The 22552-nt window shown below is 45.4% G+C and overlaps 2 protein-coding genes across 3 annotated transcripts in view; both read left to right on the top strand.

The window, feature by feature from the left end:
• The first annotated feature begins 7231 nt into the window (after nt 1-7231).
• On the top strand, nt 7232-8343 carry LOC126530930 (uncharacterized). The gene has a single exon (XM_050178260.3). The coding sequence runs from the start codon at nt 7367-7369 to the stop codon at nt 7952-7954; it is 588 nt and encodes a 195-aa protein (XP_050034217.1). The 5' UTR covers nt 7232-7366; the 3' UTR covers nt 7955-8343.
• Nucleotides 8344-8674: 331 nt separating this feature from the next.
• The window catches only part of Txl (Thioredoxin-like), a 48680-nt gene continuing 34802 nt past the window's right edge, over nt 8675-22552 (top strand). Inside the window, exons 1-5 of one of the 2 annotated variants that reach the window (XM_050178259.2) lie at nt 8675-8857; nt 9393-9663; nt 10591-10713; nt 15735-15801; nt 20230-20323. In XM_050178259.2, the coding sequence (XP_050034216.1) occupies nt 8763-8857; nt 9393-9663; nt 10591-10713; nt 15735-15801; nt 20230-20323 (650 nt within the window). In that variant the 5' untranslated portion in view covers nt 8675-8762. Of the gene's footprint in view, nt 8858-8971; nt 9059-9392; nt 9664-10590; nt 10714-15734; nt 15802-20229; nt 20324-22552 lie in introns of those variants that run through there. The other variant, XM_055070866.2, reaches the window with a different exon arrangement.

Here is a 22552-nt window from a genome sequence, read left to right as displayed (position 1 = left end):
CTTTTCATTCTTCTTCTGCCATTTTTTTTTTCTTTTTATTTAACGCCCAAGTCTGGAAGCAATTCCGGAGGAGCGGGCTTTGGCGAATACACTGCACACGGGGCGCTCGTTTCTTGTAAGACTCTTATTTGCTGGCGTTCCCACCCAAAATGCAAGTGTCAAATCCCTGCGCGCGTCCTGGTGGCGAATTAGCAGCGTTCCTTCTTAAATTATTCACCACGCGCACAACGCTCGCCGTCTTCCGGAAAATACCTGCAGGTGGCAACTTCATTTTTCTCTGCGACGTCGCTTTTCGTACGTAAAGCCGGAGCCGGAGTGCAAACACCTTATACTATGGCTGCAGCACAGCGCGTACTTCGTGGTTATGTAGCCGTCTAATTTAGAGGCTTCAATCCCCTGAGGACGCCCTGTTCATATTGACGTGCGTACTTATTTATCCTTTATCTCGGGGCTGCATTTCAGCCACTAACAACTTAAAGGTTATCGCTTCAGCGCAAGACGCGCCTGCATGATCGGAACTTATTATGTTATTGATGGGTCTATCCTTTGTCTGTTTTCACTGAAGCCTGTGCAATCTGACTGTATGCGCGACGCGAATTGTGTAGTACTTTCTGAAAGACACGCGGGCACCAGCGACTACTCTGGAACCTTCGACGACTCACGTATAAAAGCCGACGATCTTGACCGGAAGATCAGATTTCCGACTATCGCCGACTGTGTTCGCCGGTATCGTTGTGCTTGGAGTGTAGCCTGTTTTTCTGGGCACATGTTCGCCCAATAGTGTTTTACCATACACAGTTTTGCTACTGTGTTCTTGACCGTCAATATATATATATATATATATATATATATATATATATATATATATATATACAGTGAAGTAGACGCGCGTATGAAGCGGTTTATTGACGTTTCGGCCGGGGTCCGACCTTCATCAGGTTCTGATGAAGGCCGGACAATCAATATCGTGACATCATGACACAGTCAAATTTTCTTACGTCGTTACCCTGGTGTGTATTCTAGTAACATAACATTGTGTAGTGGAGGAAAAAAGGAGAAGAAAGAATAAAAATACAAAGTATCACGTCAGCGTTGGTACACACGCTGGCAAAATCTGTCTTAAAGTAAAGAGTCTCTCTCTCTCTCTCTCTCTCTAGTGTAACGTTAAGGGTACATAAGATGGTGTTGTTCATAAAATAATAAACAATGTGTACGCGTGTTTCTTTTGGATGCGCTCGTGCTCAACGAATATACAGGTACGGAGCGGGCCATGAGTAACGTGACGTCATAACGGATCCATCTCCCGAGCACCTAAGCCGAAACTGGCCTGTAGATACATATTGACACGTGTACTTGTTTATCTTTATCGGGCGACCACGTTTTACCGCCTAACAAATGTTATCGCACAGCGCAGGACGCGCCTGCATGTATCGGAAGTTTCTGGGCCCGCTGGCACAAAACTCTTTAGTCCGGTCTTATTCTGATATTCAGGCTCAATCGAATCTTATTGGAGGCTTAAAACTGGAATGTTATCGATGGTTCCATCCTCTGTCTGTCACCGAACCTTGCGTAATCTGATTGCATGCATGCGCGACGCGAATAGTGTAGAACTTTGTGGAAGACCAGCGGGGCCCAGCGATTGCTCTGGAACGTTCGACGGCAAATGTATAAAAGCCGACGCGCTTGACCCGCTGATCCGATTTTCGACGATCGCCGAGTGTGTTCGCCGCTATCGTTGTTATTTGCGTGTAGCCCGCTTTTGAGGGCACAAGTTCACCCAATAAAACGCTAGTTTCGTTAATCACAGTTTTGCTGCCTTCTTCACCGTCACCACTACGTGACAATACTATAGTAACATTATTTTGGCCCCGCGTTTGTTTGTTTGTTTGTTTGTTTGTTTGTTTGTTTGTTTGTTTGTTTGTTTGTTTGTTTGTTTGTTTGTTTGTTTGTTTGTTTGTAACATGCTGCACGCCCCAGTAAGTCCGAAGCAGGAAGGGCACGAGGTAAACACCAAAACATTAAATATAAACATTCATTATTGCAAAACCTAAGGGACAATAATTTTTAACTGTGAGACAATTACATAAGGAAGATAAGACACAGCCAAGAAAATAAAAATCCTAATGAAGAATTAACTCGGCAAATGCGCAGCAAAAATTTGTAACTAAAAACAAGGTATGTATGCGAAGGCGCTGACGGCACTGGCCCACTGCCCGATCGGTGCAGTGATTTCGGTCTCAAATTCCTTGCTTCAATATAACTCGAAACGAAAGCACGTATAAAGCCGAGTTGAAATTTCTCATTAGGGAGTACCGTAATCGTCGGACGTCTTTTCTCATTTTTAGAGGGTTCTAACCTTCATTTAATGCAACGAAATGACAAGTCGAAAATATGTCAATATAGACATCTTTAAAATGGCTTTAAACCTCCTTTATTTTTACACTTCCGGCAGCGCCTTCTTCCTGCTAAAGAAGCTATTCTACGGCGTTATTTTTCGCACGTGGAGAAAGGCATAATCTCCTTTATTTCCTTTCCCGTGTAACGATAACATAAAGTTTGAGAATAATGGAGTGCTAATCATAGAAACACTCTGACCACCCGGTGAGGCTATATCAAACAAATACCCTTGTTCAACGCCAACTGCCTCTCTTGTCGGCATGCTGGGTTAGTGTGCGTTCTGCGCATCTTCGATGTATCGACGCTTTATCGAGGTGTATCAGTAGGAGCTAGCTCCACCACCACCGTCATCATCATCACCATCAGCCTATTTTGTCAGCTGTTCTTTCCAAGCCTATCCTAGCCGTATCCAGCTGCCCTGCCCTTGTGTTGTGCCAACTGACACCGTTTTATGCCCACAAATTTCCGACTTTCATCACACCACCTAACTTTCTTGCCGTCCTCGACCACGCTTGCCTTCCCTTGGCACCCATTCTGTAACACTAATAAAACACCAGTTATCTGTCGTATGCATTACACGGCCTGCCCAGCTCGATTGTTTCCTCTTGTGTCGACTGTTAATAGAATATTGGCTACACCCACATGCTCAGTCACCTGTTTTTAATCTTGCCTTCCTGTCTCCTAACGCTATGGCTATCCTTTTTTAGTTTCATCGCACGTTATGCAGCTCTCAACTTCTTCTCAAAGTTATTCGTTAAACTCTAAGTTTTCGCTACACATGTTAGTGCAGGTAGAATATAATCATTGTGCACCTTTGTTATCAAAAATAGCAGTAAGAAACCGGTCGTAACTTGCCAATGCCTACCTTATGCGCTACAACACGCTTTTATTCTTATGTAGTGTTACGTTTCGCCTACGACGCGCGGTATAGCCGGCGCGGATGCAACGGACGCCGGGGCTTCGTTCAAAGCGGCGGACATTTTGGCCCGTTCGACGCCGCCGCAACGCCTCCCCGCCAAGCGCGTCCAGGCGTGTTTCAATGCCACGTGTCTTCGTGTGTGCATGTTGGTGCCCACGCTTGTCAAAGCGCGGCAGCCGGGGAGAGGAGCTCCCCAAGTGTGAAGCGAGGAGGTCTGACCGGCGCCGGCCTGGCGGATGCGTCACTACACTCGTCCCAACGTGTCTCTCAGCGTGTCCGTGCCCCGCAGTCACGTGGCCTCAACCCGAGACGTTCCTTCTTGCCCTCAACTCCGAGAGTATAAGAGCAGCTGCCCCCGGACGCCGAGGGAGAGGCTCCGATTTCTTCCGTTGAGTTACGTGCTCTCCCGTCTCTCCACTTCGGTCGACCTGACCGCCCGCTCTTTTGCGATGCTAGAATAAACAAGTTGTTCTGTTACCAGTCGACTCATGCTTTGCCGGGACCTTCGGATGCTTCCAGTTGTGCCCCAGGCCGCCAGGCCAACGCTACCCTTGGGGCTTGCGACCCATTTGCAACAACTCGTGCTAGCGGTGCGATTGCAATAACGGGAGTCAGCGCTGAGAATCCAACAGTAGACTTCCTGCCCATAATCCGGGTCCCACCCTAACTAATCGGCCTATATAAACGTACTCTTGAACAGATTCTCGTTTTCTTGCAAGACTATTGAGCATTACCTTAGTCTCGATGTTAATCTTCAAATCTGCTCTTACGTTAAAGTCCTCTTTTTTTTTTCAAGTCATCTCAAGCGTTGCTTAGCGGGACAATGACATCTGCAAACCTCATGTTGCTAGATGTTCCCCGTTCCTAATTCTTCCCAGCGTAAAAGCTTGAATAGTTCTTTTAATGCGTTTAGCATTCTTTGGGTACTTCACACTCTTTTCGGTATGACCGTAGGTATCTAACCTCTTTCACGCCGACTTGGCTTACTGGGTATGTGTCCGAATAGACAACATGGAAAAGAAAACTTGGACCGTTGGGTATGTGCAAGTGGGCACTATATATGGGACTCTAGGTATGTGAACATTCTTGGACAGTCTTCCAGAATGGGTATTTTTTTGCCGCTGGGTAGGTGTCCGCATATAGACAAGCAGGACAAGAGGCGAGAAGTGAAGTCTGTAACAGAAAATTGAACAAGTCAGCTGCAGAGAAGGGGAAAAAAGTCGTAATCAAAATCAGTCGAGTCTGGAAAAAGAAGTCAAGTGAACAGAACGTGACCAGATCGTACATTGAGCGTGGAGCCTTGAGCTTCAGAGAAGTGAATATGTCGGTAATAGAAAGTTGAAGAAGTCGGCTACACATATTTTTATTTCCTATTCGGTTTCGAACTACCCCGTTCTTGGGCAATCCCCCAGAGTGGATATAAGCCATTAAATATGTGTCACTACATATACGTCTGCACAGAAGGGATGATTTTGGCAATACAGTGTGTCGCCGCATTGCCTCAAATCTAATCCCATCAACGGTCGACATCATCGCGAGACCGGTACTGCTGGAATTTTGATCATGAAATAATAGCATCGGAGAGATTCTGTCACCTTTCCTCGATCGACATTTTTTCCACTTTTTCCTGTGAGGGAATAGTGTATCCGGATAATCTTTAGAGAGATTTGCTAATGTATCACGGATGTTTCTCGTGCTCTTTCACTACGCACTGTCTCCATGACTACTATAGTATCGCAAATGAATCGGACGCCTTTTCGTAACTTCTGTGAAAGGTTGCTTATACTCCTAAGATTTGTCAATTACCTGATTGGTGACGAGGATAGGATTTACGGTTGAATATCCCTTAATAGAGCCAGTCTAATAATTGGCATGATTGAAGTCAGAAGTCATGCGTCGACCGCCTTGATTTTGTTGCCCTTAACCTTGGTGAATGTTTTTAGACGCTACCGAAAGCAAGCTAATGGACTTATAATTCTTCAATACTTCAACGGCTCCCATCATATAAATTAATATTACGTTGGCATTATTCCAAGTATGTGGCACTCCAGCACCGAGCAACATGTTAGAGCGCATAAGCCGAGGCCAATCTCCCTGCCCTTGTACAAATTAAATTCATCCTCCTCTGGTACACTTGAAGTCGTGACGTATTTCGAATAAAAGGTCGCAGGACTTTTTAGCATATCCAGTCGATCTTTTATCAAATTGAGTGTTATTCATCTGGTCCTGCCGCTCTTTCCGTGTAATATCCTGCAAAACCCTTCCAAACCAATCTCGAATTACGCATAGAACTTCTACATCATGTTCGTCACTATACTCGGACATGATTACATGGCTTCCTTGGCTATAGGATTCCTTTACGCCTTTATTGTATTGTATAAATGTGTTGGTGGAATTTGCCTTCTGATTTTTCACTACACACATGTTTCTATTATTTTTCAACTTGGCTTCTAAATGATTTCATGCTGCTCCCCTTTACTGCTTCCTCACTCTTTCCACTGTTATAATTTCGAATGTCCCTTATTTTCTTGCGTTTGTTATCATTCGCAATAAAACCCACTCAAGCTGATCTCTGGAGTTAACCACTTCGATGCTTTAGCGTTTCTGTATTAGGTCCGGGGCACTGGCGGATCCAGAAAAAGGGGTCCTTAGGGAGAGCTTGACCGTTTGTCGTGCAGGTGCCTAACATTTAACTTCGTTTGTGAGCTCTGTAATTATGCTAGTGAAGGTCTCATGCAATTTTATGCTGCCCTCATCCTCCGGTTCCAGAGTGCGAGTACTGTAGCCTGAAGTAATCGGCTTTCCCGCTGACTGCTTCTAAGTTGGCCTGTTTCTTCTCAGTGACTAATTTTGCACTTTCTCCCTCCAAATTGAGAGAAATGCTTGACCTCACTAGCCTATAATCATTGCCCTTTACCCTACCTAACACTTCTCCGTCCCACACAATGCTTGAGCCGGCAGGAAGTACTAATTTCCTCTTTCTCCGTCTGGGCTTTCCCAGGTCAGCTTCTTTTCATTGAGCTTTCGGAAGAAGGTATTCACTATTCGCAATCGATTAATTATTTCGCGAATTCTACCAAAATATCTTCTCTGCTCTTCCTTGAGTTTATGCTATAGTTGACAATTGCCTGTTTACCAAGCTGTTTATTTTTTCTCCCTTCCGCATTGAAGTCACCTGTGACTACTGCACAACGACGCCATAAAGATTATTCAAATCACAAAGAGCAAAATATCGCGCCACCGTCTACACAAATTTAGTAAAAAGCCCCTCACCAGGTCTGGTCACTGCAAAACGGTGCGTAGCTGGATAACGCAGTGAAAACCGTGCGGGCAATGTATCACAACTATGCAGCCATGCACGCAGCCAACCATCCAAGAAAAGAAAATTTCACCTGTCCTAACTTTTCTAAACGCACTTTCTTTTCTTCTTTGTTCTTGCACGTTGAATTTAATTGTTAAACCAGCGTTGCCTTCGTCTACTTCGTGCTCCTTTGTTGCCAGTCCGCTGGCCAAAGAAGAGCACAAGCATTGTGCTGCTGTACAGCGTTGAGTAAACGTTTTCTATCGAAAGTGCCTTAAATACAAGAATGTAAAAAGGAATATTATATACCGGCCCAGACGCCGATGACGAGAGGGGACTTTGCTTACTGTTACAACATTGTTACAATGCAGAAAACGCGGCCGCGACAAGCCCTCACTAGCGAGCGCTTCCAACTATACAATCGTTTGCGAGAATAAGTCTATCTGTCACAAAAATGCATCGTCGCGTTCTGCTCTGAAAATCGCCAATGCTTCAACCAAAATAATTCCAGCGTGTCTCTGCCGCACGTGAGAACGCCTTCGTGCAACTTAACCATTGCACGTGGCGAACCCAGAGCCGTAAAAAAATCCCTTTCTTGGGCCAGTCGCAGCGCCAGTAGCAGTGCCTCTCGTGGCAGGTGCAGCAAGCGCAGCACGCTCAGCCCGCACAGCCCCTTGAACGGCACTGGCTCGTGCGGTCTCCGTTCGGAATTCGGGAACCGCCCCTAGCAGCGAGCGTGAGCAGCTACGATGCCCGAGGAGTCGAACAAGGCGGCCGGCGACACTCTGGAGACGAGCGCGCTCGACAAGACCGAGATGAGCGAGACATCGTCGGCCAAGCAGCAGCAGCAATCGCACTCGAGCCCGTCGTCACTGAAGCGGCACCTGCGAAAGACCTACGGTCGCCGCCCCATGGAGCTGGTGAACCGCTATTTCCGCTCCATGTTCGACCTTGCCTCGTACGCCAACAACGCAGCGTTCCTGATGCGTTGCCGCGCCATGCGGGTCGTGCCGCGGGCCTACCGCGTCGAGTGCCGCGACATCAAGAACACCCGGCACGTGGTGCGCATCTTGGACGAGTGCAGCTACCGGCTCATGCTGGCCGACCTGGACTACAACCGCCTGCGAAAGGTACAGGTGTCGCGTCTCTTGGAACGTCTCCACGAGAAGCTCGAGAAGATCATGTCCCCGGATGACCTGAGGAACGTGGTGCTTCTGGCCAAGGGAAAGTACGAGAATGTTTTCGAGGCCACCAGAGACAAGCAGCGGGCCATGTTTGCTGACCTGCTCAAAGAGTACGACATCGAGCCGAAGAAGACGGAGGAAAACGAAGAATGACGCGGCAGGAGCTCTTCCTGCGAGAGCGGTCGAGCCGGTCCGAGCCTTCGACTCCCCTCCCAAGTCTGCCTTTCTTCTTTTTTTTTTTTTTCTCTCATCTTCGTCGGTGTCGCGAGACAAGTGCGCCAAGATCAAGCTGACCGACCAGGGCTATGGATCGGCGTGCGCCTGAGGCTCCATCGCAGCTTCAAAGAAGTGAAACTGTAAGCCCAGGTGACTTCCATGGACTGGGAAAAGTCAAGCAAGCCCGGGGGCTTTTCATTTTTTCTTTGTTACCTTGGCGTTGTGGGTTAACGTGAACGCGAGCACGTGCTTTAATGTCGGCCGTGGAAAGCCATCTGCCCTTTCTGGGTGCGTTCCCGGTGCTGAATAAAAGCTTGTTGATTTAATCGTCTCTTTGTCGTTCTGCCATGCGGCACCCCTGTCAAGAATGTAATTGTAGATCAAGCGCAGTTTGATGGTACGATGCTTCGTTGCATCGTCTATGATGATCGCGACCAGGTGAAAGTGTCAGGGGGTAAAATATCCACTTGCAGCAAGCTAAAATGTAAAAGCTGGAACAACTCATCTGTGCAAGCTGCAAATTTCACATACGAAAAACTAAGACTGCAAATAAAGTTCAGTAGATTGATGAAGCAGCTGATGTACTTGTTAGAACCAAAACCGAAACCAATTTTTGTATTTTTGCTCGGGAGTAGTTTCTTCTGTGACCGTCGTGGCGCCGCGTTCTACAAAACGTTCTGTCCGCCGGTTGTATCGACGTTCCTAACGTGCTGTTTTCCGCAAATATCGCTTCTTTAAAGAAGAGATGCCTGTAAAACTAGTAACCGATGATGCTCGTTTTCAAGCGGAACTATCGAATTCTGGAGCTAGTCTTGTCATAGTGGATTTTACGGCGAGTTGGTAAGCAACTAATTGTATCGCTGCATGGACGCCACACCACTGTGTCCAAAGGTGCTGACATCATTGGCGCGCCGTCGCGCTACAAAATTAATATCAATGTGTGCGAAAGTCACTTGTTCTACATTGTATAATACGCTTGAATGCCATTAACGCGTCTTGGCGTAGTCAATTTTTTTCCCAGGGCATGGACTTTTCTTTAGGGTGTGTTTGCTGAGTCAGTTTTGTCATTGCATGCCGTATGAAAATCACTTATCTCGTGAGCGGAGAGTGAGCCTGTTCTCTGTGCTGTGGTAATTTTTGAGCCGGTAGTCGAACTATGCTTCCCACTTTGTGATTACTTTTGTGGAACCGTCGTACGCTTAGCCGATTTTGTGCTGGTGGCATTCGCGGCAGTTGCGACGACAAGTCGTCGTGGTGGTCGAATTTCGAGCTGACACACCTTCTGACTACCAAATTAAACGAGCAGGCTATTAAGGGAACCTCGTCACATCGATCTTGCAATATTTAGTTGCACTGTTTCAACGCTGCATTGCAGGTGTGGACCCTGTCAGAGGATGGCGCCCGTGTTCGAGTCCCTAAGCAACAAGTACACGCAGGCAGTGTTCCTGAAAGTGGACATTGACCAATGTCAAGAAATCGCTGCTGCTCAGGGCGTGAGCGCTGTGCCGACGTTCGTTTTCTTCCGGGCCAAGGCGAAACTAACCACTCTGCGAGGCGCCGACCCGAACACCCTCGAAGCCAAGATCCAGGAGCTGCTGAGTTCGGAGCCTCCGGAGGGAGCTCCCACCGAGAAAGTCCAAGGCCATGCAAGTACCGAGCTCACATTTTGACAAATACTGGTGTCACACGGCCGCTTTCGATCGGGATCGAGCCCGATCCGGGCGGAAATTCTCGGCGGTGGTTGTCTCCCTCCCGCAGCTTGCGTAAAGAAGCCAATCGCGATCGGGCTTGATAGTGATCAAAAGTGCGCGTGTGACACCCCAATTATGTGTGTGTGCTCTCACTATAGCCACAAGGTATGTACACGATACGCGCGTAATAAATAGTATTATGCAGACCAGAGGTAGTGTGAAAAATCGAAACGAATTTCTTGGAAATTCAGACTGACAACCTGAATCTGACGAATGCACGGCGATGTTTGCCATTGCACACAATATCCGGTTCAGGTTACAAGCAAAGGTATCAAGGAAATTTGGTGTCTTTGCAGAACTCTGGTCCACATACTTTTGATCACGAGTGTATATATTGATGTGTAAAAACAAAGAGTGGTAGACATCCATCATTTACTGGCAGAAATGTGCTATTGTAGCATGAAGATTTTTTCACTGAATAGAAATGTAGCTTAAACGTTAGGCACCACTCTTCATTAGCTGACTGCAGTGGAAAGTAAGCAAGTGCCGTAGGTGTTCTCCACATATTGTCTCTCTATGGCCACTTAACTATTTCACTTTATAGGAGACAGTAAGCGGTGTTCTCTGACATCAATATTGAAAGGTTTGTGGTTAGTGCACTGTACAAGTGTCAAAAAAAGAAATTTAATTGGTTTGTGTTTATTGTCATTTAGTGATACCGCATATGAAGAAATTATAATAAAAAGATGTGTACTTTAATTATCTCATTCACATCTCTTCCTTTGATTTTCCAAACTGCCTTTGAAAGCACGTTCACTGCATGAGTAATTGGTGAATTCATGTAATGCGGTCTGCAAAATTGTTGACACTCTCTTTTTTCAGGTTGACATGTCCACATTCTTCGATCGCAGTGCTCAAGAATGCTTAAATGAGTCTGATGACCATCCACTTTCTGGCTGCCTGTCATCAGGAGATGGATACCTGGAATCCGATTGTGATGAGCAGGTGGGATGAACATTGACGGCTCGTGTAAACACACCTAATCTCCGTTACTGACAATGCACTTTAGAGGGCGAGCAGCACAACCAAACAGCCTAGCCTAGAAGCCCTGTCTTCTCCTGTCTTACTTCTTAAGGCCGGGCAAGCTTTTGTGATTAATCTTACATGGCGGAAAATGCAGCACTAAACGCTGCTGTGTGTTCATCACAGCACACTCCATGCATTCAAGAGCAGGCAAACGCCGCAGACCACGCCTGACACAGCCCGCGAGGCGACATGTCCTTATGAGCTTGACTGGGGCAACTGACGGAAGCCAACGTCTGTGCTACAATCTCATTGGTCGCCACTCTCTGCCACATGCGACTGTTTATGTCACACATCCAATTTAATGGACATGCCTGTCTCATCATTAAATTGGTGACAACATTCATAGAGTTCCTGATACAGTTAGCATGTCTAGTACAAGAGCGATAGCACAATCATAGTTGGGATTCTGGCAAAATGACCTTTGCAAAAAGTGAAAAAAAAGAAAAAACATGCATGGCGGCAAGAACAACTTGGCAATAGGGCTGGAGGGCGGCCCTAGTGTTTTCTACTAGTTCAGCTTTCTTTATCGGCTTAAATGAAGATGGTGATGAAATTGACCTATATCTGTGTAACAGCAGGGGGGAAACAATTGGGCCAAATTGAGTCTAGAGCAGAGCCTTTGCACCATCCCGCTCCAAAATGGCATTTTAACGGAAAATGGTGCCACGCCTATGACAAAGAAGCATATACTAATAGCTACTTTGCTAGTAAAACCAAAATGTAAAGCATGATATCATCACCTTGGAGGTGATCCAAGTGTCCATAACCACAAATATTGCCGATGCCATCGGTTCATTGTTCACTGTTTATGGTCTTTTGTTGCGTTTCCCTCTGGTGGAGGTTCCAATGTTCTTCCACTGTGTGGTCTTGTTTGTGCCGTTTGTGGTGTATTTCTGTGTTCCTCGTACTACTGTGGTGCAGAACTCATCCAAAGAGGCTGTCAGATCAAAAGGCAGCTTCGGATAATGTTCGGTTGCTCACTGTTTAGCACAGTTGTTAAAGGGACACTAAAGTGAAAGATGATTTCTTCTGCATCAGTAAATTACCGTTCTACAACACCAAAAACACCACTCTTACAACGATAAGACGTTTGGTAAGCCAGAAAAAGCGCAAGAACGAAATACGGGTGGCGACGCCTACTTAAGTTCCCACACCTTGGGGCTGTGACGTCTTGGATTTTGATGGCATCTTCTAGGGCCTACTAAATGTATATAGCGGTACGGATTGACTACATTGTGTTCTAAAGGAACCAAATATTAAACATGGCAAGTTTCGGGAACCTTAATTCAGCCAACGCGGCCCAAATGCGAAAACATACTTTGGAATCCCTGACGTCACGCTGACGTACCGGCACTAGGGTTCCGGCGCGAAATTCAAATACTGATACTTGGACCTTCATTTTCTCATCTAATAATCAAACTATTTTTTTGAAACGACTGCCTGCAGGGTTCCCAAGCAATGCTTCATTAGTCTAAACTGATTTATTGTTTCGCTTTAGTGTCCTTTTAATGATGCCGCTTTGGGGAAACAATCTTGTAATGCGCATACTCAACCTCCTGGCTAGGACGAAGAGGAGAAAAAAGACAGGGAGGTTAGAAACCTCTTGCCAAAACTTTTGCTATTAGTGGGGACCTTTTTCTTGCAAACCTGCACGATTGAAAGAGCAGATCCCGTGGTTCAAATTTAAACAGCTTTCACATGACTTAATGCATAGTTATGCAGAAGAGATCGCTGCAGATTGAAAGTAAAGAGACATCTGGAACATCTTTGCTGTAACTTCGTTTTAATCATGCATGTACCTTGGGCACGGTCTTCTTTACACATCCTTTTCTTTTGCAATCTTGTTTTGTTTTATCTTGCTATGTTGTTGTTTTGTTTACTTGCTGCAGGCATGGTGAATATGCAAACACATTTTGCAAGTTGAAATAGTATAAGCAGCTTTATACCGCGATATGCACACAGGTAAAGGCATTCTATTAAAAATTATTAAAACTAACCTGGTAATTTTTATTCCTAGTGCTGCCTACTTATAGTGATGACTCTGCTATATTTCTTGACTATCTCAGTTAATATTGAAGCCATTGGTATATACATATTCATTCGACACTGCACAAGAAGTGCCTTATTGGTACCAAGTAAGCTCTTTGCCCATGCCAAGATCTATGCCAAAAGGTGAAATGGCTGTTCCACCACTGTAATAGAAAATAATCTTGCTTCTTAAATACTGGCACCCCTCTATCTTACTGTGTGTATTTTTTCTTGCACTGTATTGTTTAGTAGAGAATCACTTGACCACATTTATGTACATTCATGTTGTGTGGCTCACAAGCCCATGCCCTCTGTAATGCTCAAAAGCCCTGAAGGTAAAATATATGAAATGAAAAGCTGTCCTCCAGCCACTAGGTAGTTTTTCTAACAAGAGAGATGCACAAATTGTGAATAAAAGAGATTTTCGAAGTGACTTGGCATACTGCCACAATATACATTTGGAACATTATCAACTGCACATGAAGTTTTTGAGTTTAGCAACATAACTATACACATCACTCTGGGATAGGAAACTACGCTGAAAGCTGAAACACTGCAAGCTAAGTCATTATACGTGCATTTAGTGGCAGCAGAAAACACACGAATCAAGTAACTACTGAAGCTTTGGAATATATCCGACTTATATTGACGGCGCTTCCAAGAGAAATTTGCAATAGTACTTATTTCTTTCTTTTGCTAGCCTACTCTGAATATGTTTGTATGTATCATGAAATTGCATTAAAAAACAAAACAAAACACAAGGAACAATTCTTTGAGCAGCTTACTTCGCTAACACGTCTACTTTCCACTCCAGCTATTGTGAAAGGTGGCGCATAATTTTTTAAAAATGTGATTGCTTGCAGTGTGTTCAGAATGGCTACATATAAAAGTTGTTGCTCAACCCTGTGATTACCCTTTACTTTGTTTTTGCTACCTTTTGACTCTGTCAAGCTTTGTTTATGCATTGTTTCAGTGGACATGCAGGGAATTTGCTTAAAATACAAAACAAGACTATCATCACAATGGACCCTCATAATCCGACAAAAAACACCTGCCTTATCCGAAGTCCATAGTATTCGAAATGCCTCACTTCCAAAAGCTTCGTCGCGATGGGTAACAGCTTTATTGCAAAGAGTGAGTGACAAACGCCAAAGTAAAAAAACAAACAATAAAGTTGTGGTTTTGCCAGAAAGGCACATTAAACAAGATAAGTGTGGCTGCACTAGTGAGCGAATCGACCTTGGTGGTGTCTCTCGTTTCAACATGAACTAAACGCCGAAAGCACAGTGCATACCAAGCTACAAGCACTGGGTGTACTTTGTCCACATCGGGAATTGCTTTAAAGATACGACGCCCGCGTGTGCGCGCACCTTGTCTACATCGCAGATCACCTTCAAGATACAGCAGCCGCGCCGTAAGCAGCAGCCGCTGGAATAGAAACCCTTCTCTCTTGCTACCCCCCCACACTCGTGCCTTTGGTGCAAACATTTGAATGACTAAAGGCAAGGTGCAAAAGACCAAGACTGAAAAAGGACACAAACGACAGGAGGCGCCGGTCCTGTCGTTTGTGTCGTTCTTCAGTCCTGGTCTTTTGCGCCTTGCCTTTACTCATTCAAGCATGAACCAACTAGTACAAGCAAGAGCTTTACTCATGCAAAAGATTCCACGTTTCTGCCCCGCCTTCCACCCTTGCGTGCACAATATTGAGCCACGATTGTCTGCTGACTCTTGTAAGTCAGTTGTCAGCCTGTGCCAACAAGGCAAAAGTTTGTTTTGTCTGCCCGACTTTTTTTTTAATTTCTGCTAATTTCATTTGCTGTAGCCGATAGTCCGTTCTAGCACGGTAAGTTAAAAGCAAACTTAGTTGCATTAATAAAATAGGTAGAACAAACTAAGGCTGAAATATGGTCCGTTATATTTGAAAGTCTGTTGTACGTGGGTCCGTTGTAACAAGCGTTGACTGCATTATGTTTGGGCATGGCAGTGTTAGGGTTAATTGCTTTTACAAGAGAGTGCTAACAATCAGGTAACCCATTTGTGTCCAGTATTTGTCAAAATTGTACGGGCTTTGTTCCCTTTGACCACCAGGCTGACTACAGGCTCTTTAATTGAGTTTCTGTGGTAGTTCCAACGCCCTGATGTACGGGAAGAACCATCCTGCTCCCCCTCCAAAGGTCTGGGTTGTCAGGAGTGCCATGGGAACTGCACTACACAGCAAGGCGACAAACACGGGGAGGGCGCAGCGGAGCCTGTGTACTATTGACAAAGGCTGTAGATTCCTGTTCTAGTTTATTTGGTCAGACATTAATACACTAAACAAGCAGACAATAATGTAACTTGTTGTTGGGCTAGTTGACCCATATTTGCAGTGAAGTGGACATGAGGTAACGGGAGCAATCTATCAAGGATAAAGCCACATCACATTTAATGGCACATTGTAGGTCCTGTGCCTGTGACTATTTGCTCCCTAGTATGTATCCGAATTCTGTGTGAGAGAGAAGACACTTGCATGGGAGTTAATAGAAGCTTTTTATACCGGAAAGGACAAGAAGGCATGTATCCATGACACCTTTGTATTGTCAGCAATGAACAAATGCTTTTTTTTTATAAAGAATGTTGTAATTTGGTTTGTTTCTTTATGCATTGCAAGATGGCTACGATACACCACGCCTCTTATGTACAGTGTGGTCTGCGCACCTTCCTTGTTTCTTTATGTCTATGCTGTAGGCTCCATATAAACTATCAGTTGCTAGCTGTGTCTAAAGTGTATGTGCTCGTTAAACCTGCTTAGTATGGGCAGACAATGTTTACTGCATCAGTGTGTGCCATATTTATGTTAACAGCTATATTGAATACTTCGTCCTTCTTGTGTCATTGGCTTTTGCTGATTTCCCTCGGTCATTTCATTGCAGCTAATCATTTCTCTGGGATTCACACAGCCCGTGAAACTCCACTCCATCAAGTTTCAAGCACCTAGTAGTAAGCACTGAAACTTTCTTTATTGCCTTCATTTTTGTGTGTGTGAGAGCATTTGTAAGCATTTATAAGCACTGTATCTGTCTGTTGGTCCTTTGCATTATGTTGCATACCTGCCACCCTGCGAAGGTTAAAACTCGTAAAAATCTGGACACTCTACAGCGTAGGGGGGTGTAGAGCAGATTCATTTATATCTTGCCTTTTGTGGGTTACGCACTTTGCTAACAATGATTTAGCTTTAAGCGTAGCGCACAAGAAGCAGCAATGCAGCAATGCACAAGAAGTAGTTGGAACAGCCACGACTGACGGGAAATGTATTGTTTTTATATCACAGTAAATCCTTCAGCGACATTGCTGTTGCAGGTTTTGCCCTCTTCTGGGAACTTGTTTGTATCAACTTGCTCAAGGCAAGCACCCCTCTTGTACCCTTTCGCCATCAGAGGACTTCCAAGTGGAAGGTTCGGAGACTGTTGAGGCATAATGTATTTCATATAGCATTTTTCATAAAACCTGACGCAACGTCCATATAATCATAAAGCGAACCCAAATTCGTAAAACTTGGAGAAAAATTTGGGAGAGTTGGCAGGTATGACGTCGTCACGCCACTTTCTCACCTGCAGCTTCACCCTATGCTTACGTACTGCAGTGCAGCCCACTTATAATTATACCACATATAGCAATGTATCGGTTATGGTAACAATGAGTCGACTTAAGAGTACAGTCGAAGCCACTTATATCAATATTCAAGTGCCACGAAAATTCCGTTGTTATAGCCAGTAATGGTTGTAATCGTGCTACACGAAAAAATCAAAATACGGGGATGGCAGAGCTGATGGGAAAAAGTTATATTGGCGGGGAGGTGAGAGACCCTCCCCCACTACCTTCTTCCATCCGGCTGCTGATTGTGTTCACTCGTTTAACTGCTTCCTGGGTGCTCCGCTAGCGTGCAACAAGCCGCAGCTGTCGACGTTAAAGAATGGCACTGCTATAACAACTGCAAAGAGTGGTCACAGGTGGCAAGCGATATGCAAGTACCACCAAGGCATCGCTTTGGTGGCCCAGAAAGGCACCCTCTAAAAATTGTGAGACAGCTGCTGCGGCAGCCTGTCGGCTTGAGAAATCCAGAAGAAACGCTGAGGCGACATCGCCACAAGTATCTTGCCACATACTTCTCACTGGCTTGCACGAGAAAAACCCTATGTCAGTCAGGCTTGCATGCTTTATGCAAAGCTTGCTGACATCCTTCTCCACGGCATCCAGGAGCTCCCCGTAGCACAGCGGAAGGCTCCTTACGAAAACGAAACCCCAGAGGGACTGAATCATCTGCAGGGCCTCCTATGAAGACAAAGTTGAGGCAGCCTGCCCTACCGCGTCATCGCTGCCGTTGTTTCCGTCTCTATCTGATGCAAGCACGTTCACGACAACTGCCTCATCGGTTAGAAGCACTTAGTTTCCAGATCTATAGTCATGTGCTTTCTTTTCACCGGCGCTATAGTGCATTGCCGATGATCCATGGGCAGATCAGCCATCTTCCATCTCGGCAGCGAGTCAAATGAGGCTGAGAAACCGTGTGGCCAGGAACGATTTCAACGCAACCAACAAAGATGAAAACGAGCAGTTAAGCTGTTTGCAGAACTGCACTGAATGAGGAGCCAGCAAGCAACATGCGAGCAATCTACGAGCAGCGCAGTTGGCGCAGTCTATTCGTGTTTCGGAGGGTGGGACAGGGAAGAGCTGTGGGCGAAGCCCATTCGTGTTTGGAGAAGTGGAAGGGCGACGGGAGAGAGGCGCACGGAGTTGATTGGAAAATGAGCATGCAGCAGTTGTTTGAGCAGCACCCTATCACGCAGCAGCTTGAATTTCTTGTTTTCTTTTTTTTTCTTTCGAGGATTGCGCATTTCACTACCTTTTGGCTCGGACACCCAGCAGCCAGGCTTCATCATTATAACCGATGATGCGGCATTGGGGTATTGTAGTAAATGGGTTATTTCACCATGGAAAACATACAAAAGTTGAAGGTGCAGCAGCATATCATTGTTATAACTGATATATTGTTAAAACCGGTATCTTTATAAGTGGGTTCGACTGTATCAACTTATGCATTAGGGCTACGAAAAAAAAAACTATCAACATATATAACAATAATTTATTCACCACATATTGGATATAACAATCAAAATTTTGCCTCCTGAACAGCGTTGTCCATGTAGAACAATCGTGACATTTGCATTGCTAAATTCCCCTTAAACGAACAATACCAAGACGGGGCGAGAAGTTGCCTAGGCGAATTCGTATCTGCTGTCATTACCACGCAGCATGCCACAACATGGCACCAGCCGCTTCGCGTCCACATTGCCCGCGATCGTGCTTCACTATGCTGTGGAACATATGCTCTACACTTGAGGAGAGACAGGAGGAAAGAAAGCAAAGAACAAAGTGGTGCTCACCCTTTCTTCAGCAAGTGCGGAAATGTGCCACGGAAGCAGCCCTGAAGGCAGTGAGCAGCCCAGTCAGTAGGAGATGGTGCTGACAAAGTGTGAAGCTGTGTTGCTTGAGACAAAACTGTAAATTTTGCAAGACTCAGAGAAGTGTGAGCCCACACAAGAGTGCCACAATTATGATGGCTTCAACCAGGGGCCATGCCGATCACTGGGGATGGGGGGCTTTGTGCACCAGGGGGAGACCCCCCATGATAGTGAAGCCAACACGGTGAAAACCGCTGCCGTTACTGAGCTCTGGGAGCGCATCGCTACCGACGATGAAACAGGTGTTGCTTCGACACCTGTTTGAAACAGGTGTTGCTTCGACACACGGAGGAGTTCCTGAGTGCAGATGGTGCTGCCTTGTTCTGCGAAGAGATATCCAGTTATCCAGGAAGAGGCCCACCTTTGACACCGACCCTGATCGAGTCGCTTATTGATTTCATGCAAGCTAAATTATTGCCGCCAGTGTTCGCACAGCAGCTGGACATGATGCACATCATGGTTGTAAACCTGAAACTCCCACGAAAGCAAGTGCATATTTCTGACTATTTCAGTGCAATTAACACTTGGCACGCAGTTTAGAGGTATATATATAAACATTTTAATTCTTCACTGCCACCCTCTGCACCTAGTTTTAGCGGAAGAAGCAAATTTGGTTAGCTTCGAAGGTATGCATAATTTTGCTCTTTACGAATAAAGACCCTGGCAAGCTTCAAGTTTTCTCCACACGAGTAAAGCGGGCAAGAGAGACAACGGTGAGCCATAGTATCATGGCAGAGGAGAAGCCTGCAGATTGTCAGCAGTTTTACTGTGCTGCAAATCCCAGTTCTCTAAACCAATTTCACCATATTTTACATGAAAAATGATGAATGAATATCTGTGCTTGAGAGCCTGATGTGCACTTCTGTTATTTGAAAACGCAGAAAGTGGGTGTTTTCTACATTGAATCAACACTCTTTAGTTTCTGACATAGTACAGTGATAGAGGGAAGGCACCGAAAGTTTCTGAAGCACAAGCGCACGGCTTTCACAGCCCCCGCAAGGCAGTCTACAAGAAATATGCAAAATTCTGCAAGTGTACTTCCCCACACACTCATTTGAACCACACATAACGGCAGAAATGGTCGCCCTAGAAATGGAAATTAAACACAAGCTGGTGCTGCTGTCTTTACCACCATCTTCATTCCTTTTTTTGTTTTTTACATCATTGCTGTTTGCAAGCCTGCCCCCAGCTCACTGATGCCGTGAGTCGTAGGTTGGTCCTTTTGCATAGGACTACTCTACAGTGTGGAAAAGCCTACTTCCAGTATTATGCACATTCATAGTTTTCTGCGCCGCGCGGACTTTGATAGCTTCAAAGTCTGTGCTGGTACCCTGGAGGCTGCGGTGGGCAATACTGTAGTGGTGGTAGGAGGTGACATTTATGTGCATTGCAAGTGGACTTTTCTTGAAAAGATGGCGGAGTCTGCTGCGGTTGCAGGGAGCGAGTTCAGAGCCGGAGGACTCGTGGAAATCGGCTGACTTTTTGGTTGCTGTTGTTAGCAACCTGCAATATCTCCTTGTTTAATGCTAAATCACACATTCAGCACAGTGCATGGGCTCAAATAGCATCGCAGGAAACATTCTGCAGAGTGAAAATTTTTTAACTTTACTGCAGTTATTTTGGAAAATACAGTATAATAATCTGGACTAGCCATGTGGTAAGTGTATGCTTTTTACAGTAGCATCAAAATCATAATTCGGAAGTGTCTGGCCATATGTTGGTCTGGTCAGGCAAGCCACGGGGCACGGTGAGTTGCATGTATGAGATGCACGAGCAGCACTAACATTCATGTAAAGGGAAGCGGCGAAGTACTCATCTTTATAATGATTGCTTTTGATAGGAATAAGAGAATGGTGACAGCTTACCTAGTATGCGCTAATATTTGTTGTTACGACTGTTCTTACAGCCATGGGTCCCAAGACTGTCAAGTTGTTCATCAACCAGCCCAGGACTCTTGGATTTGACCAAGCAGTTGGAATGGAGGCAGTGCAGACGCTTGAGTGGGTAGCCTTCCTTGTTGTGCACAAGAACCAAACTGCTCTGTGCTTGAGTGCTTTGGTTCAAGTGGTGTTTATCAAATTCATTTGTTTATTTGGGGCTCTGCTCGCAGATACCCTGAAACACGGCATAAGCAGGCAAACCAACACGAATTGAAAACCCTCTGCTACAAAATCGTCTAACCAAAGAAACATATTCATGGTGAAAGAGCACTAGAAAAAGTATCTGCTAGATGAGATACCTTCTAGGTATCACTGAAAGGTATTGTACCAACTATCTCGTGCCCAGACCTTATTAGAGAGACATCATTATACAGTAAAATCTCGTTACTATGAACATCAGATTAACAAAGTTTTCAGATTTACAAATTTTTTAAATCCCCACCAAAAGGACTATATTTTCAGCGTAAAAAACTTTCACTACTGTGAATTTCAAGTTACACAATATTGAAAAATAATGTACGTAATTTAATCCCGCAATCATCAATATGTTTCGTTATTATGAAGTTCAATTGAAGTTTCAGTACGAAATCCCTGAAGCTTATACCTATCATCATCATCCGCAGCAGCAGCTATGCGGTGGGGAGCCCGTTTCAACAGGTGCAGGTGCAGCAGCATCGGCATCAACGTGAGTGTCGCGTATGGTCGTGTACTGTGTCGTAGGCCTAGTGTCGCCACATTGATAGTGATCAGCAGGAGCTGTGAAGTTATCAGCGCTGCGATTGTGTTCTGCATTAGCTTTGCACACAATGAGTTCTCCTGGCCCCCACATAAAAAAGAAGCGACGCAAGTTTTTGCTCAAAGAAAAACTGGACATTCAGATGCAGCTGAATGCCAGAGCTAAAAGCAAGTGGGCCTGTGCAGGGAGCATGACATCACACCGTCAACAATAGCAACGATGCTTAAGGATTGGGACAAGATCATAAAGTTACATCGACACTCACAACCGGCTCCCTCAAAATATGCTTGCAGCTAGGCAAATACCAGAAGGTCTACAACGACGTCCTCACGTGGTTTAAGGATGCTAGACAACACGATGTGCACATGTCAGGCCCTATTATTTAAGAAAGGGCACGACAGTTCGCAGTTGCCTTGGACATCTCCGGTTTCAATGCAAGTGCTGGATGGCTTTATAGCTTCTGGGAAAGGGATGGCATTGCGTGGCGGGTTGCTTGTGGTGAAGAAAAGGCAGCAGATACCGAGAGTGCGGTTGTCTGACAGAACGGGTGTTTTCAAGAGATTATGGAGTCTTTCTCTCCAGACGACGTTTTCAATGCCGATGAAACGGCGTGCTTTTATCAGCTGTCGCCTGATAAAACAATGAACTTTAAAGGTGACAACTGCAATGGCTGAAGGAAATCACGTTTCTGCATATCAGCTCTGTCCTGTTGCAACTCCACGGACACGGAAAAACTCAAGCCGCTAGTTGTTGGCAAGTCTGCTAAGATGCACTGCTTGAAAAATATGGTCTCGTAGCCTTGCGACTACCGAGCAAACAAGAAAGCGTAGATGATGTGAGAATTGTTGACGTAGTGGCTGCTGCAGCTCGACAACACAATGAAGAAGAAAGACTGAAAAATTCTTATTGTTGACAATTGCTCGGCAGATAGAGTGTACGTGCGGCTGAGCAGTGTGCAACCTGAATTTATGCCCCGAATTGTACTTCTTTGCTACAACTTTTGGACCAGGGCATCATCAGATGTGGGAAGGCCGAATTTCAGGAGCATATTATGCAGCGCCTCCTGATTAATATTCAACTAAAGCTGCCCACAGGGGTCAACACCGTCAAGCCACAGAAATGCTTACAGGGTCATGGTGGAACGTCAAGGCAAGCACAATCAGCAACTGCTGGCGAAAGGCAGGCCTTTTGAAGGCTTCATCTACGCCACAAGGCTGTGAGGACACAGAGGAGCTCAACCCAGAACGGTGGAATGAGCTTGCCAAGAAGCTCCCTGTAGACACCGAGGTGACCTTTGATGATAACGTTGCCAGCGACAGCGCAGCGGCTGCATTCGTGGATCTCACCAGCGAAGACATCGTGAATAAAGTGCGAGAGCAAGACAAATGGAGTAGTGGCAAAGACAATGCCAACACTGGATCAACACATGAAGAGGGAGAGGTTATTTCCATCTCGGATGTTCTAGTTTTTCCAGAGAAGACCAGATCATTTCTCTGGCACTGCCCCCAATGACGCTGTCCCCGATGATTTCATTAGGTTATAAGACGGAAGAA

This window comes from Dermacentor andersoni, chromosome 5 (genome assembly GCF_023375885.2).
Source record: "Dermacentor andersoni chromosome 5, qqDerAnde1_hic_scaffold, whole genome shotgun sequence".
Taxonomy (NCBI): Eukaryota; Metazoa; Arthropoda; class Arachnida; order Ixodida; family Ixodidae; genus Dermacentor; species Dermacentor andersoni.
This window is presented reverse-complemented; position numbering and strand designations above follow the sequence as displayed.

Coding starts and splice junctions, on each gene's coding strand:
- LOC126530930 (XM_050178260.3), top strand. CDS start 7,367: ATGCCCGAGGAGTCGAACAAGGCGGCCGGCGACACTCTGGAGACGAGC.